Source organism: Dermacentor silvarum, chromosome 5 (genome assembly GCF_013339745.2).
Source record: "Dermacentor silvarum isolate Dsil-2018 chromosome 5, BIME_Dsil_1.4, whole genome shotgun sequence".
NCBI lineage: Eukaryota > Metazoa > Arthropoda > Arachnida > Ixodida > Ixodidae > Dermacentor > Dermacentor silvarum.
In genome coordinates this window covers 92,378,482-92,390,499 of record NC_051158.1, presented here as the reverse complement: position 1 = coordinate 92,390,499, position 12,018 = coordinate 92,378,482, and the positions used below count along the sequence as shown (strand labels likewise).

The following is a 12,018-nucleotide window of genomic DNA, read 5'->3' as shown; positions in this document are numbered from 1 at the left end:
CTCTTTTTCTGTACAAGGAAAAGCGGCCATCACCACTCAAAATGACTAGGTCACCTCACTATTATTAATAATAATAATAATTATTATTATTATTATTATAAATAAACCTGAGCTAGATGGATTACAGCAATATTGTGAAACGTGGTTACCGGTGCAGCATACAAGTAGGAGAGAGCAAAAATTCAAGCAGAACAAACACCCAACGTGAACTAGTTTTTACAAATAAAAAAAAAATGCTTACAACATGCATAAAAGTTTCAAAAGCAATCACTGCACACGAAGAGTGCACAACCCCATTGCAGCACCCATTGTCATCACACGTATCCCATTCTTTGTAGTACTACAGTGGAATCTCGATGATACCGATCACGGCTAATACGAATTTCCGGATGATACAATTTTTCTGTGGTCCCGGCCGTGCCCCATTACTTTGCAACGTGCCAGAGTACGGTTGTTACGAATCGATTTTCAACCCGCGTCGGTTGATACGAATAAACGCCGCCCCACCGACGGCCGCGAAAGAGAATAGCGCGCAATCACGCGCTTTCTCCTTTCTCTTTTGGTGCGGAGGCGCGGACGCAGCGCCGGACAGCGCGGAGGCCGCGACTGGGCGCGAAGAGTTTGAAACAGTGGCGCTTTTGTTGCTTTTGCTCCTTTTCGGCGGCCGCCCATCGGACGGAGTGGCGGCAGTGCTTCGGGCCGCGTTCTTTGTGTTTGCGCCATTTTGCCTAGTCGCAGCTAGCTATTTCTACCGAGATACGATTTCGGCTGATTCGCGCGGCCGTACGCCGAGGCGTGGGAGCCTCCGTTGGCGCGTCTTCCGTCGACTGCGTTATCGGTGCCGATGGCACAGGGCGATTGTCGGTTTCGCTGCTAGAGTTACACGGTGCAAGATAGCGCGGCACGTAATCAGCGGTGCAAGGTAGCGCGGCACGTTCAGTCGGGTGCTCCTCCGCTTCTCCCGCTAATCGCCGTATTTTTCTTGCCGTAGGAGGCTTGCGCTTCCGTATTCCGAAGGCATGCTTCGTCCAAAATTTCTTCTCCAGCGAGCGACAATCCATCGCTAATCTGGGAGCTCTCAGTAATCCGAATTCTGCGTGTCAAGTGAAGACGCCGGCGTGGTTTACGAAGCAGACAACTGCGGTTGCCATCTTGCCCCTGCCACAGCAGCAACCAATGGAGAGACGCCTTTCAGCACGGCAGCCAATCGGAGGCCCGCTTTCATCGGAGGGCCCGTGTGACTACCTATCGCAGAACCGCGCTTCTTTTGAGTTTGCGCATTTGTTACAAGATTGCGACGACGGACGAGTTGAGAAGCGGAACGGCGAAACTTTGAGCTTTCGAACGATACCAAGATGGCGGCGCTCGGTGGTGGGAAATACGAGATATGTCTCCTTGAATTGTGGTGATTTTGCGCGATTTAAAGCTGTTTTCTCGCCCTGCGCACTGACGAATAAATCTTTTTCGGCCACTTTTAGTGCGTTTTCAGCCAAACCATTTTGATACAGCATAGATTAGGCGTTGCAGATACCAAAACGCATGCTTTTCAAAAATCAATTTTTCTTGCGATTTTCGCGATCTGATCCCCTCATCCCCCCATAATTTAGCTAGCTTTAATTGTGTTTCGATGATACGCATTTCGGCTAGTACGAATATTTTTCGTGACCCCGTGAGATTCGTATCATCCAGATTCCACTGTACATGGTAAACAACGCACAGTTAAATAAATTACCGTATTTTCCAGTCTATAAGTCGCACCCCACCCCCCGCATAATGGCAATTTTTTCTAAAGAAAATGTATATCAGTCACACTGGTGTATAAGACACACCTGTTCATTCGACCAGCGATTTAAAAATATTAGTGACATTTCACTTCGTGAACGCGGGTCATGCCAAAGCATATGGGTGCCATTCCTATATAATTGCAATAGCAATGATATGGACACTCCAGGCGCATTTGTGCTGTCGTGGTCGCCGCGATGTTCTGTATGAAGTCCAAAGGCGATAACATCGTCCCCGCATGCTGTATATGCGAGTGAAAGCGCGCGACGGTGAGCCGAATCACGCACAAGGGAGGAAAGCCGGAAGGCAGCGGGGGAGGGAGGGGGTGTGGTTTGTACTCTGGTAGCAACTGCGAAGTTCGCGCAGCAGCGCGCGCCATATCTTGAAAGCAGTCTGCAGATGCGACGACTTCGAGGTCTTTCGACGCGCGGTCAGCCTGCCGGCGCTTACGTTGCTGCTCCGTCGTTCTCCCACGGCACTAGCAACTCGATACTAACAAGAAGAACCCGGTACCTCCGTAGCGCGCACACAACTCGTAGCAACTGTCAGAGGAGGTCAACACAGCGCGCTTCGCGTGGCCATAGCCTCAAATTGGATTCTGACAGCAGTTTTTCCGAAAAATAAAAAAAGTATGCAAGTTGCACCGTTCTATAAGGCACACAGACAAAAATTCTAAAAAAAAATTAAAATAAACCGCTTACACACCGGAAAATACGGTATGCGGTTTAATGTTCCAAGGCAACTCACAGTCTTCGAGAGGCACCACTAATGGGGTGGTGGATCTCTGGATTAATTTTGACCCCTTAAGTTTCTTCTGAGGGTCAAGAAAAATAGACCAGTCAGATTTTAATGATATTTAGAACCCAATGACCTCTTCACATGGCAACTGCATTGCGAGAGATTTAAGTACAGTCGGATCTTCAAACACGCTTAATTCGAACTTCCGGTTTATTCGAACTGACGCTGTGGTCCTGTCAAAGTTATGCATGTTCCAATGGGCGAAACCGCCCGGTAATTCGAACGCGCAAGCATTTGCGACGGTTAATTTGAACATACTGCGCTTCAACAATGCTCTCAGCAGCGCGCTAAATCACGCGGCGGTGCCTCCGACTAGCATTGCTTCGATCCCGCCATAGAGCGAGAGCCTAGGAGAGACCCCTCAACGCCAGCGAGCAAAGAAAAAAAAATAATAACGCAGCAGAAATTTCACCCTCTCACAAATGGCAAGGTCGCCGTTTCCGCATTGCGTTCTGCGATAACGGCAGAAAACTAAACTTCAGGGAGCGGGCTAAGCTGCCAGGACGGCGGCGGGTGCGCACGGAGACATTCGAAAGTGAGGGAGTTACGAGGGAGTTGAGAGGGAGGGCAAGGGGAGCCACCAAAGCGGCGGAGTTGCTGAGGCCAAATCCGCTTCCCTGCCGCCCTCCTCCTTCACCTTCCATAGTCTCCGCGGGCGCGCGTGCCGCCAACTCGGCACCAGCGTAGCCCTTAAGTTTCATTTTCTCCCGTTATTGGGAAGAGAGCGTTGGCCAGCATAGGCAGTTTCGCGGTCCTCGCTCGCTGTGTACTTGCGCGCCGTGATATTTCACGACGTGATATTGCCTCGCAATGTTAGTACATCATGCTATGGTGCACGAATAATTCAAGAATAAGTCCTTCCTTTAATTCGAACAAATTTTCGGGCCCTTTCAAGTTCGAATTATTGAGATTCGATTATAATTATCATTATTTTTTTATTATTATTTGAAACACTACAATGTTTCATGGTGGTAAAAGCACAACTTTAACGCACATGAACAGAAGACTGTCCATATGTGCTAAAGTTATGCTTTTACCACTGTGAAGCTAAACCAACTCGCCCAACTTTCTGCTGTACTACAACAGTGTACTTCATAAAGTACGCTTGGCTTTACGAGGAGAGCAAAACCTGATGTCGCTCCTCGAAGGCACGTATTTGAACTTATTAATTAAAACTCAGCAGCTGGTTCTCAACAGCTGAAGCAGCATGAATATGTTGCAAGCATCTCTGCAGAGTAAGGACTCAATTAGCTCGGACACTTGCTAGCTCCCGCCTGAATTTGTTACCGCTAAATCGCGTTACGTTCACACTATCGCACCAGCCCCTGTCTAACTTACCCTGCGAATTGGGCGAAGCCTTCCTCTTTCGACTTGGGGTTTTTGGGGGTTCAGCGCTGCTCTGCTTCTTGGTCGACCTGCTGGTGGCTCGGCTTGGCTGCAAGGTGAAAAGAACGTCACAAACGAGTCCTGCCACAACAGAGCATGGCACCACGCTCAGTCGTCCTTACCAGCATTGCCAAAACGCACGTTTCAGGCAACAGAGTTTCCTACAAAAGACTGCGGCAGCTGCGAGCAGGGCAGTTCAACCAGCATGAAAATGATCGTTAATACGTCAATTAGGCTAAACTTCGTGCTTCTGGCTTTAAATGGCTTTGCGACTTAGCAAACCGATCATATTCAACAAAATGTTGCGCTATAAATGCCACATTTCGCAGAGGTTATGCACGTGCACAGAGTCCTTCACCCTTCTGCATTTAGAAAAACAGGATTGCTCTGAAATTTGATTAATTACAACCTATTATTTAATGGCACGTATGCGAAATTTATATACCGAGTGTACAGAATGATATCAAAATATTTTTCGCATAACATTTTAACCCTTTGTTGGACACAACGAGGAAACAATTGTTATATTGTGTAAGAGATTTTTAGCGAGCTTTTGATCACTTCATGATTCCATAAAAACCAATCCGAATGCCGAGAAGTGTTTTATTCTGAGAAAAAAAGTGGGACCTGTATGTCCCACTCTCCAGTTAGGTCACTTTGATCAAGTGGGACTCGTATGTCCTGCTGTCCACTTGAGGCAGTTCAAATTTTTTTGTGAAATGGTGCGAAGCAAGTTGCACACAGCGGAACGTTGCACACATACTTCGTGCGGACTTCTTTTTTGCTAGTTGACCACCAGCGGCACCGCCATCGCGTGCCTGTCAAGTTTGGGTGGCGAGTGTTTCCAGCGAATCGATGCTTCCGGAGAACCCTCCGGAAGGTTCTCCGAACGATGCTCATCGTCACTGTTGTTAGAGTTCTCTGACAAGCACCAGAATAATTAAAGTGCTCATTGAGCAGTGAGACGCTTCTTCTTTAGGAAAAGAAAGAAGCAATCAGTACAGACCGAACAGCCCGCACGCTATACGGTAAGGCTAACCTGGAACAGGTGAATCACACTGGTTTTCGTAAACAACGTTCCGTTTATCTATGCACGCTAAACATCACAAATTATAAGTGATAGTTTGTAAGTGGTTACTGTAATGCAAGAAACACAAGATTTACTCACCAGACAGTTTTTGATTGCTTGAAAGTAGCTCACAAGAACACAGAAAAACGGAAAACCGGACATAAAAAAAAAAAAACTGCTACATGTCTTTTTGCGTGCTTCCACTTAGCTGAAACACTATAAAAGTGCATACAGAATGTTGTGGTATACTCAATAGATAGAGTTAGTTGCTTGTATGTAGTAGAGCGCGCTCTCTTAAAGAGTGACAGCACCGAGAACGTGAAATGAAAAGTGGGACGTATATGTCCCGCTGTCCAACAAAGGGTTAAGAAACTCTATACAATCACACAATCGCCTACTGCGTGTGCTGCCCAAGAATCGCAGTTACTTGTCAGGCAGGGCCATCAATGTCTTACTGATGAACATGCGCTCTTCCTTATCCGTTTGGGCTGCTTCGGTAATTACGCGCTTGCTTCTGATCGTCCCTACACTTGTGTTGCCTTGCAGTGACGGTGAAGAACCGGACAGTGCCAAAAACCGCGAACCACGAATCTAGCTCCCTACGGGGACAACTCGTGCACAGAAATTCAAGCAACACTTGGCCACAATGTCTGAACCACAATGGCGGCAAGCACAAATGTCGGTCGATAAATGTCATCTACGGGCCAAGTGCGCGAGTTGTTTATACGTCACTCATCGTACAACAAACGTGAGGAAACAGTTGATTTGTCCAAGCACATGGAGTTGCTGCTTCAAGCAGACAAATGTGGCAATTAACCCCAAACGGAATTTTAGCATTTTCAGGCCACTCGGTGGTCACGAGAACCAATCTGAAAAGCTATTATCCCTCTGACCGCTACTCAAGTCACAGAAGGTTAAGGAAAAGAAAAGTTTACACAGGCACTTAAGGCTCCTTACGTGCATTGAATGCAAAAGCATTCTGGGCGTGGCGAATATATCGAGCTCCATGTCACGCGACATTGTCACCTCCCATCACCACTCGGTCATGCGACCTTGCAAATTCAGGTTCTTACTTGGTCACATGACGTGATCACTTGGTCATGTGCTCGAATCGGGCACAAAGTTAATTTTGAGGGCGGGCCATGTCAATTTTGGATGTGGGCCAGGTCGGTTTTAAGCGAAATTGAAACGTGACGTCATCACTTGGTCACGTGGGTTTTGGTACCGCCGGATGTCATAACGCCGGACAGACGCTGGATGTTCTGCTTCATGGGGCATATAATGCTTTAGCATTAAAAGAAGTTGATGCATACCTGCTGCTGCTCCTCAGCCGAGGCTCCCTCTGGTGTCTTCTTGCCACGGCTATGTCGCTGCTGTTGGGCAGTCCTCTCTGCATTCTGCTTCTCAATGCGGTCGATGAGGAACTGCGAGTAGATGTTTGTGGCACGCAGCAGCTTCTTGAGCCGCTCGAGGCACGCCTCGCGATCTGCCGCCTGCTGCTCCTGACGACTCAGGGCACGCTGCATGTACAAACGTGGAATATAACAGCACCGAGGTTAGCCTTCGTCACCACCAGCCCCCCGTCCAACATCCTCTCTTCCTAGCAATCTCAAATTACAGTCAAACCTCAATATAACGAAGTTGTACTTGCAGCGAAAAACTTCGTTATATTGAGAATTTCGTTTTATTGAGGTTTCGTTAAATGAATAGAGCTAAGATGGGCAAATAAAAATAGTTTGTTACATCATGAATTTCGCTAAATCGAAGTTCGTTATATCTAGGTTTGACTACTTCCGTCACGAGGGAGGTAGTGGTCAAACAAGGTTTCCTAGAAAAATTACATTCTGGCTTTGTGATCGTTCAGGTATCATGGGAATGATGGTTAGTACATGGATTTGTCTAAGATTTGCGCTTATAGGTGGTTACTTATAGGTGGTTGTCTAAAGCATGGCAGCTATGACATGTTTCTGGCTCAGCAAATGATTGCGGTGCATACAGTCCGCAAGAGCATTGCCTACGAGATGCGTCGTGTTACTCCGAGAAACGTGGTCACTGGATTTGGATAGCACCTATTATGCTTATATTTCCAAGCTCCCACGCACTCACAGTTTTCTACACATCTAAACACAACAAGGTCTGCCCATTATTGATTAGCGATATGCCCATTATCATTGCAAACTTCCACATTCATAAGAGAATATTTCCTTTAATATGGTGACTCTCCAAAGTCACAAGACCGTTTGAAGCCAGAAAAAGCCTTTCAAAAGTCATTTTTGTAGGAAACTCCATGCTGGCGAGGGAGTGTCTCTGGAGCTCAGTGGGCCTTGCTAATTTAGTAGCACCTGGACTACCATAGTCACACTGGACTTCAGCTTTAGCTGCAAATGCTCTTACACCTTCCTCACATGAGAACAAACTCACCACCACAAGTCCTTTCCAGCAGAAATTTCAGGCAACAAACTAAGCATTGTGCTCTTGCACATGCCTCATAACCAAAGGGCATTTTTAAGAATTCCTGCTGAAAATTTTTGTAACTTATGAGGGGTGTTCTCTCTTTCAATAACTATAGCAACAGCGTATACCAGATTTGGCACCAATCATGTGCCGAGATAGGAAGCTACAGCCTTTGTCAAAAGTATCTACTACACGCCTTCACCATATGCGTCATTTGGCTGTGCACTGCGGTTCCCAGGTCGCTCTTCACACTCTAGACATCTAGACAATGTGTACGAGTTCTCTTCATTCCTCAGGATGCTGGAGCTTTTTACATAACTCAGGAGCTCCCCTAAGCGTAAGGGATCGACGCTGGGCTAGCTGGTGCTCCATTTTGGAAGGAGAAACAGCACGTAAGACCTTGACTAAGAAAGAACGACAACCCCCAAGCAGCCTGTAGTCAGCACGGTGGCCGCAGGCAACGTCGCCCATGTCTTTTGACAAATACTGTACTGGTCTGAGTACAGTCTTGAGGTGATCACAATTCTTCCCCGTCACAGTAAGATCAAGTTCTGGATACCAGCACAGATTCAATGGCACAGAGAATGCCGAATGTTTATGTTCACTGGTTTATTACTAGTGAACTAGCGCAAGTCACTAGTGACCACTAATCATTTTTGTTTTCGTAGTGTGAAGGGTTATCCAAAAAGCGCACCTTCATTTTTAAAAGACTTAACAAACATCCCTCTTCTGTCACGAAACAAGGGCAGGGCCACTTCAAACCCATGCAAACACCTCCCTAAAAAAAATATATTCGAAATGCCCCAGAGAGGAACATCAGAAACCACTTGTCGACCACCTCTCCCCTTTTGAGTGCGTTTTTTTTTTTTTTTTTTTACGTATAGGAAAAAACGTCAGATTACGGGCAATACACCTCGCAGCACACGACCCTCGTCACACGTAAGCTTCGCTCCACCACATGGCACGCTGTCTTGCGAGGCAGCCATTCTCCTAAGCGCGCGACGCGAACAGGTTTGGACAGGCGCTGTCCGCTACTTTCTCGTTTTCCTTCTTTTTTTTTTCTTTTTTCTTTTTCTTTTTTGCGTCTTCCGCAGGCGCGGCGCGCTATTCAGCGCCTGTTCATACATGCGGATAAATTCGCAGGGGTACTTATTAAACTTTTTTGTTTTGTTTTTCTCTGTCAGCAACGCGCGCACTGCGATGTTGGTCAGCCAGTGATTAGAAACACCATTGAAACACACACATACACGCAGATAAAGGCAGAGCTCACTACCAGAAAGAGCACACCAGCAGTATTCTTACAAAACTGTTATGGTAACTGTCATGAACGGCTCCGGAAAATGGATTTTGGGACACCATGAATTATACACACCGCCAGACAGACGCAAACGTCGTCGAATAGTGCCAGACGCGCGGGCATTTTGAACAGACGTGCACAGTCGAACACGCGGAATGATATGCACCTGGAACCACTCGAAACGTTACTCGAGCCTCGCTTACACATGCCTTTAACAACTGTGAAAATATCCAGTTTTGTTCCTGCATCGACCGTTTATAGAAACAGAAAAGCAGTAATAAAGCGAGGACGTGGCCAGAAAACGTGCGTTCCAAGGCTCTACAAGCTGCGCCAACAAGTAGCTCATTACGAAACCACCGCATTACGCACGAAACAAGTTCAGCTTGCCAATAGATCACCACATATGCCCCAACATGCAAATACACGTGCCAAGCTATCAATCTATCATATATGCTCAATACGAACAATATCGCGAGCAAATGCGGACGCGGTTGTTTTGAGATGTGCGCGAACGCGGCACAGCAGACCGGACGTAGACACACCATTTCCCACAAACGCGTTTGGCAATTGCAATCGGCAAAAGCGGTCCTACCTGCTCTTCTTCCTTTGTGGCCTGTTCGAAGAGTTTCTGTTCTTCCTCGACCATGACCTCTGTGAGCAGCGGCTCAGCAGTTGAGGCGGCGGCAGCCATGGCCACTCCGATGACCCTGAACACCGCGTGCACTGGCACGCAGCACGCGGTGGTGACGACGGCAGTGAAAAAATAAGATCGACGGGCACGCTTCACGATGCTTTCATCCGCAGAGACCGCGCTCAAACGCGCGCGCCTGGATAGTTCAGCTGTAGAAAACGCAGCCAACTAACCTAACTACACAGCCACTGGTGACAACAGCCGTCTGCGAAAAACGCGCGAAGACGGTAACAGATCGGCAGCAAGTAAAGAAAAGATAATATCAATGTGATTTAAAAACTTGTGATGCTAAATATTTCAAACAAATTCAGTTTGTTTTATTTGTATTTCTGACTGCCTTTTTGGGGTGTTTTTCTATATGAAAGTTTGACGTCTGGAACGCGGCGCAGTTGTTACCATGGCAACTGACAAACAGCAGACGACGCACGTGCGAACAATATGACCAACATTCTGCGCGTGAAATGCGCCGTTATTGGTAATCGCACTCCTTTCATCCTCTCTATTCTTTTACTATAATACTTTTTCGAACGCAAATAACACGAAATAATTAGCTTTACCCGCATAAATGTAGCTATAAAGACTACCTTTTCATCAATGATCCTTAGGAGACGCTGCTATCGGCAAGACGGCCCTTATCCAAGTCTTTCTACACGACCGCAGCTATTTTCCAAAGAACTATTCAATGGTGAGCAAAGAAAACTAATGGAACTGTCCTGTAGCACGTACTGAAACACTAACCTGGCGCTGTTTCTTTTGAAACATGCAAGACAACCGGAGTGACGCTTTCGGTCGGCAAAGTCAACATACCGGATACCAAGGACGCCGTCGTGAGTAGTGCATCTCGCATATTACATCGTGCTGCGTATATACGCACAGTGGCTACTTATATGTTTCGAAGATACGCTGTCACGACGGCATTTAATCCGGCTGCGCGTAACACATCTAATACGATTTATTCCACAGGAGCTCTACCTGTACGACTGCTCTGGGAAAGAAGTCTACTTGGATTTTGTCCAGGAGTTGGCGAGTACTGCTAAAAAGAAAAGAAAAAGAAAGAAAAAACAATTAAAATAATTAAGTGACACATAATTTAGGCTTAATGGCTCTTTCATTTTGTTTCAGTGGGCAGATGCACCTCTGGCCATAATAATGTTCGACACGTGTAGCGAGCCTTCGTTCCAGCACGTCTCAACCTGGGCCTCGAGGCTCTCAAAAAACAGCACCTGCGGTCCTAAAATTGGTAAGCGTTGGCCAGCAAATGCAAAACCTCTGGAATAGGACAAATATCGAAATCGAGGAGGATCGGGAAGGCGTTGCAGATTTCATTACACGCTTGACATCTCAGCGCCCACGCAATAAGCGACCGCTTGGCGCAACCGGTTGCGTCGGCTAGGTGCTGCGGCAAAGCACCCTTGAGGGACGTGTGCCACGATGTTCGTTATATCGAATGTGCCGTCAAGTGGAATTTCGATATAATCGGTGTATTGACTTTTTTTTTTTAATCACAATATTTTCAGTGAATTTTTGTACTGTTAGATATAAACGACATTTCCGGTTTCGACTTTGGGTAAATATAACTCCCCCACACTGGTTCTGTGGCTACGGCGTTCTGCTTTCAAGCACGAGGTCGCAGGTGCGATTCGCGGCAGCATCTCGATGGGAAATGCAAAAGCGGTTTTTGTGTACTTACTGGGTCACAATAAAGAAAACCCGAAAGCAAAAAATGAATCCGGAGCACTCCACTACGGTGACCCTATTATAACTTGCTGTGCAGTTTCAGTACACACGTTAAACTTTACAATTTAATTTTTAATTTAACTTTAGGCAATCACAGAGCTCTCTTCCTCGTTCATAGAGACCCGGCACAAGCGTCTCAAATCCCAAATCCCACTGTTTCAGGTGTTTTGGTGGGAATGAAAGCAGACCTCAAGGAACGTCGCAGGGTTTCTCCCAAGGAAGGTCAGGACATGGCTGAGCGGATCGGTTTCCACTACCTGGAGTCGTCTGCGGTAAAAAAAAAGAAGTGTTGAGATTACTGTTTGGCAATGCTGCAAGTTTCCTTACACGTGAATCTACCAACTCGCAGAAGGAAGCCGAAGGTGTCCAGGAGCCCTTCTTCTATCTCGCGAGCCAGTGGCACAAGACGCACAATGAAAAAGGGGAGCTACAAGAAGACACCTTGTGAAGCAAGCACAGGCCTACACTGCCATGTCATTCCTTTTTTTGCACAGTCAGCTCTACGGGCAATAAAGAAATAATGCTTGTTCCATTAATGAGGCAGATGTGTGCTAATTAATAGCATGACGATGCCAGGTGAACAAATGGAACACAACTCGGGTGTTAATTCACGAGGCTGTTAAAAGTCAAATATCTATGTAACAAATTATTGGATATAAGGAAATAAATCTAAAATGCTTATCACCGATGTCAGTGCACGACAAACATCTTTATTACAACGAATATCGCATATAACAAAGTATTTTCGCATTGAATGTGACTTCGTTACAAAGAAGTCCGACTGCATTTGTTTGCAATGAGAAC

At 46.5% G+C, this 12,018-nt stretch overlaps 2 protein-coding genes across 5 annotated transcripts in view; one reads left to right on the top strand and one right to left on the bottom strand.

Annotated features, from left to right (window-relative positions):
- Positions 1 to 9,698, bottom strand: part of LOC119453602 (lymphoid-specific helicase) — a 54,807-nt gene extending 45,109 nt beyond the window's left edge. For 2 of the 3 annotated variants that reach the window (XM_049668288.1, XM_049668287.1), the window contains exons 1-3: positions 9,379 to 9,697; positions 6,349 to 6,555; positions 3,919 to 4,015 (exon numbers count right to left, since the gene is read on the bottom strand). In XM_049668288.1, coding sequence (XP_049524245.1) covers positions 3,919 to 4,015; positions 6,349 to 6,555; positions 9,379 to 9,477 — 403 coding nt within the window. In that variant the 5' untranslated portion in view covers positions 9,478 to 9,697. Of the gene's footprint in view, positions 1 to 3,918; positions 4,016 to 6,348; positions 6,556 to 9,378 lie in introns of all 3 variants that reach the window. The other variant, XM_037715658.2, reaches the window with a different exon arrangement.
- A 150-nt stretch (positions 9,699 to 9,848) lies between these two features.
- Positions 9,849 to 11,785, top strand: LOC119453601 (intraflagellar transport protein 27 homolog). 2 transcript variants are annotated; one of them, XM_037715656.2, is made up of 7 exons: positions 9,849 to 9,952; positions 10,083 to 10,162; positions 10,245 to 10,304; positions 10,441 to 10,500; positions 10,600 to 10,717; positions 11,377 to 11,486; positions 11,564 to 11,784. In XM_037715656.2, exons 1-7 carry the CDS (start codon positions 9,916 to 9,918, stop codon positions 11,660 to 11,662), a joined length of 564 nt encoding a protein of 187 aa, XP_037571584.1. In that variant the 5' UTR covers positions 9,849 to 9,915; the 3' UTR covers positions 11,663 to 11,784. The 2 variants fall into 2 exon arrangements, with proteins under 2 accessions (XP_037571584.1, XP_049524247.1); XM_049668290.1 differs by lacking the exon at positions 10,245 to 10,304 and having other exon boundaries at positions 11,564 to 11,785.
- The last annotated feature ends 233 nt before the right edge of the window (positions 11,786 to 12,018 follow it).

What these genes read in the sequence shown, in the direction of transcription:
- LOC119453601 (XM_037715656.2), top strand. Translation starts at nt 9,916, where the DNA reads ATGACCAACATTCTGCGCGTGAAATGCGCCGTTATTG. An exon ending in TTCCAAAGAACTATTCAATG is followed by an intron (nt 10,163 to 10,244) that starts GTGAGCAAAGAA and finishes GAAACATGCAAG; the next exon opens with ACAACCGGAGTGACGCTTTC. An exon ending in CGGATACCAAGGACGCCGTC is followed by an intron (nt 10,305 to 10,440) that starts GTGAGTAGTGCA and finishes TTTATTCCACAG; the next exon opens with GAGCTCTACCTGTACGACTG.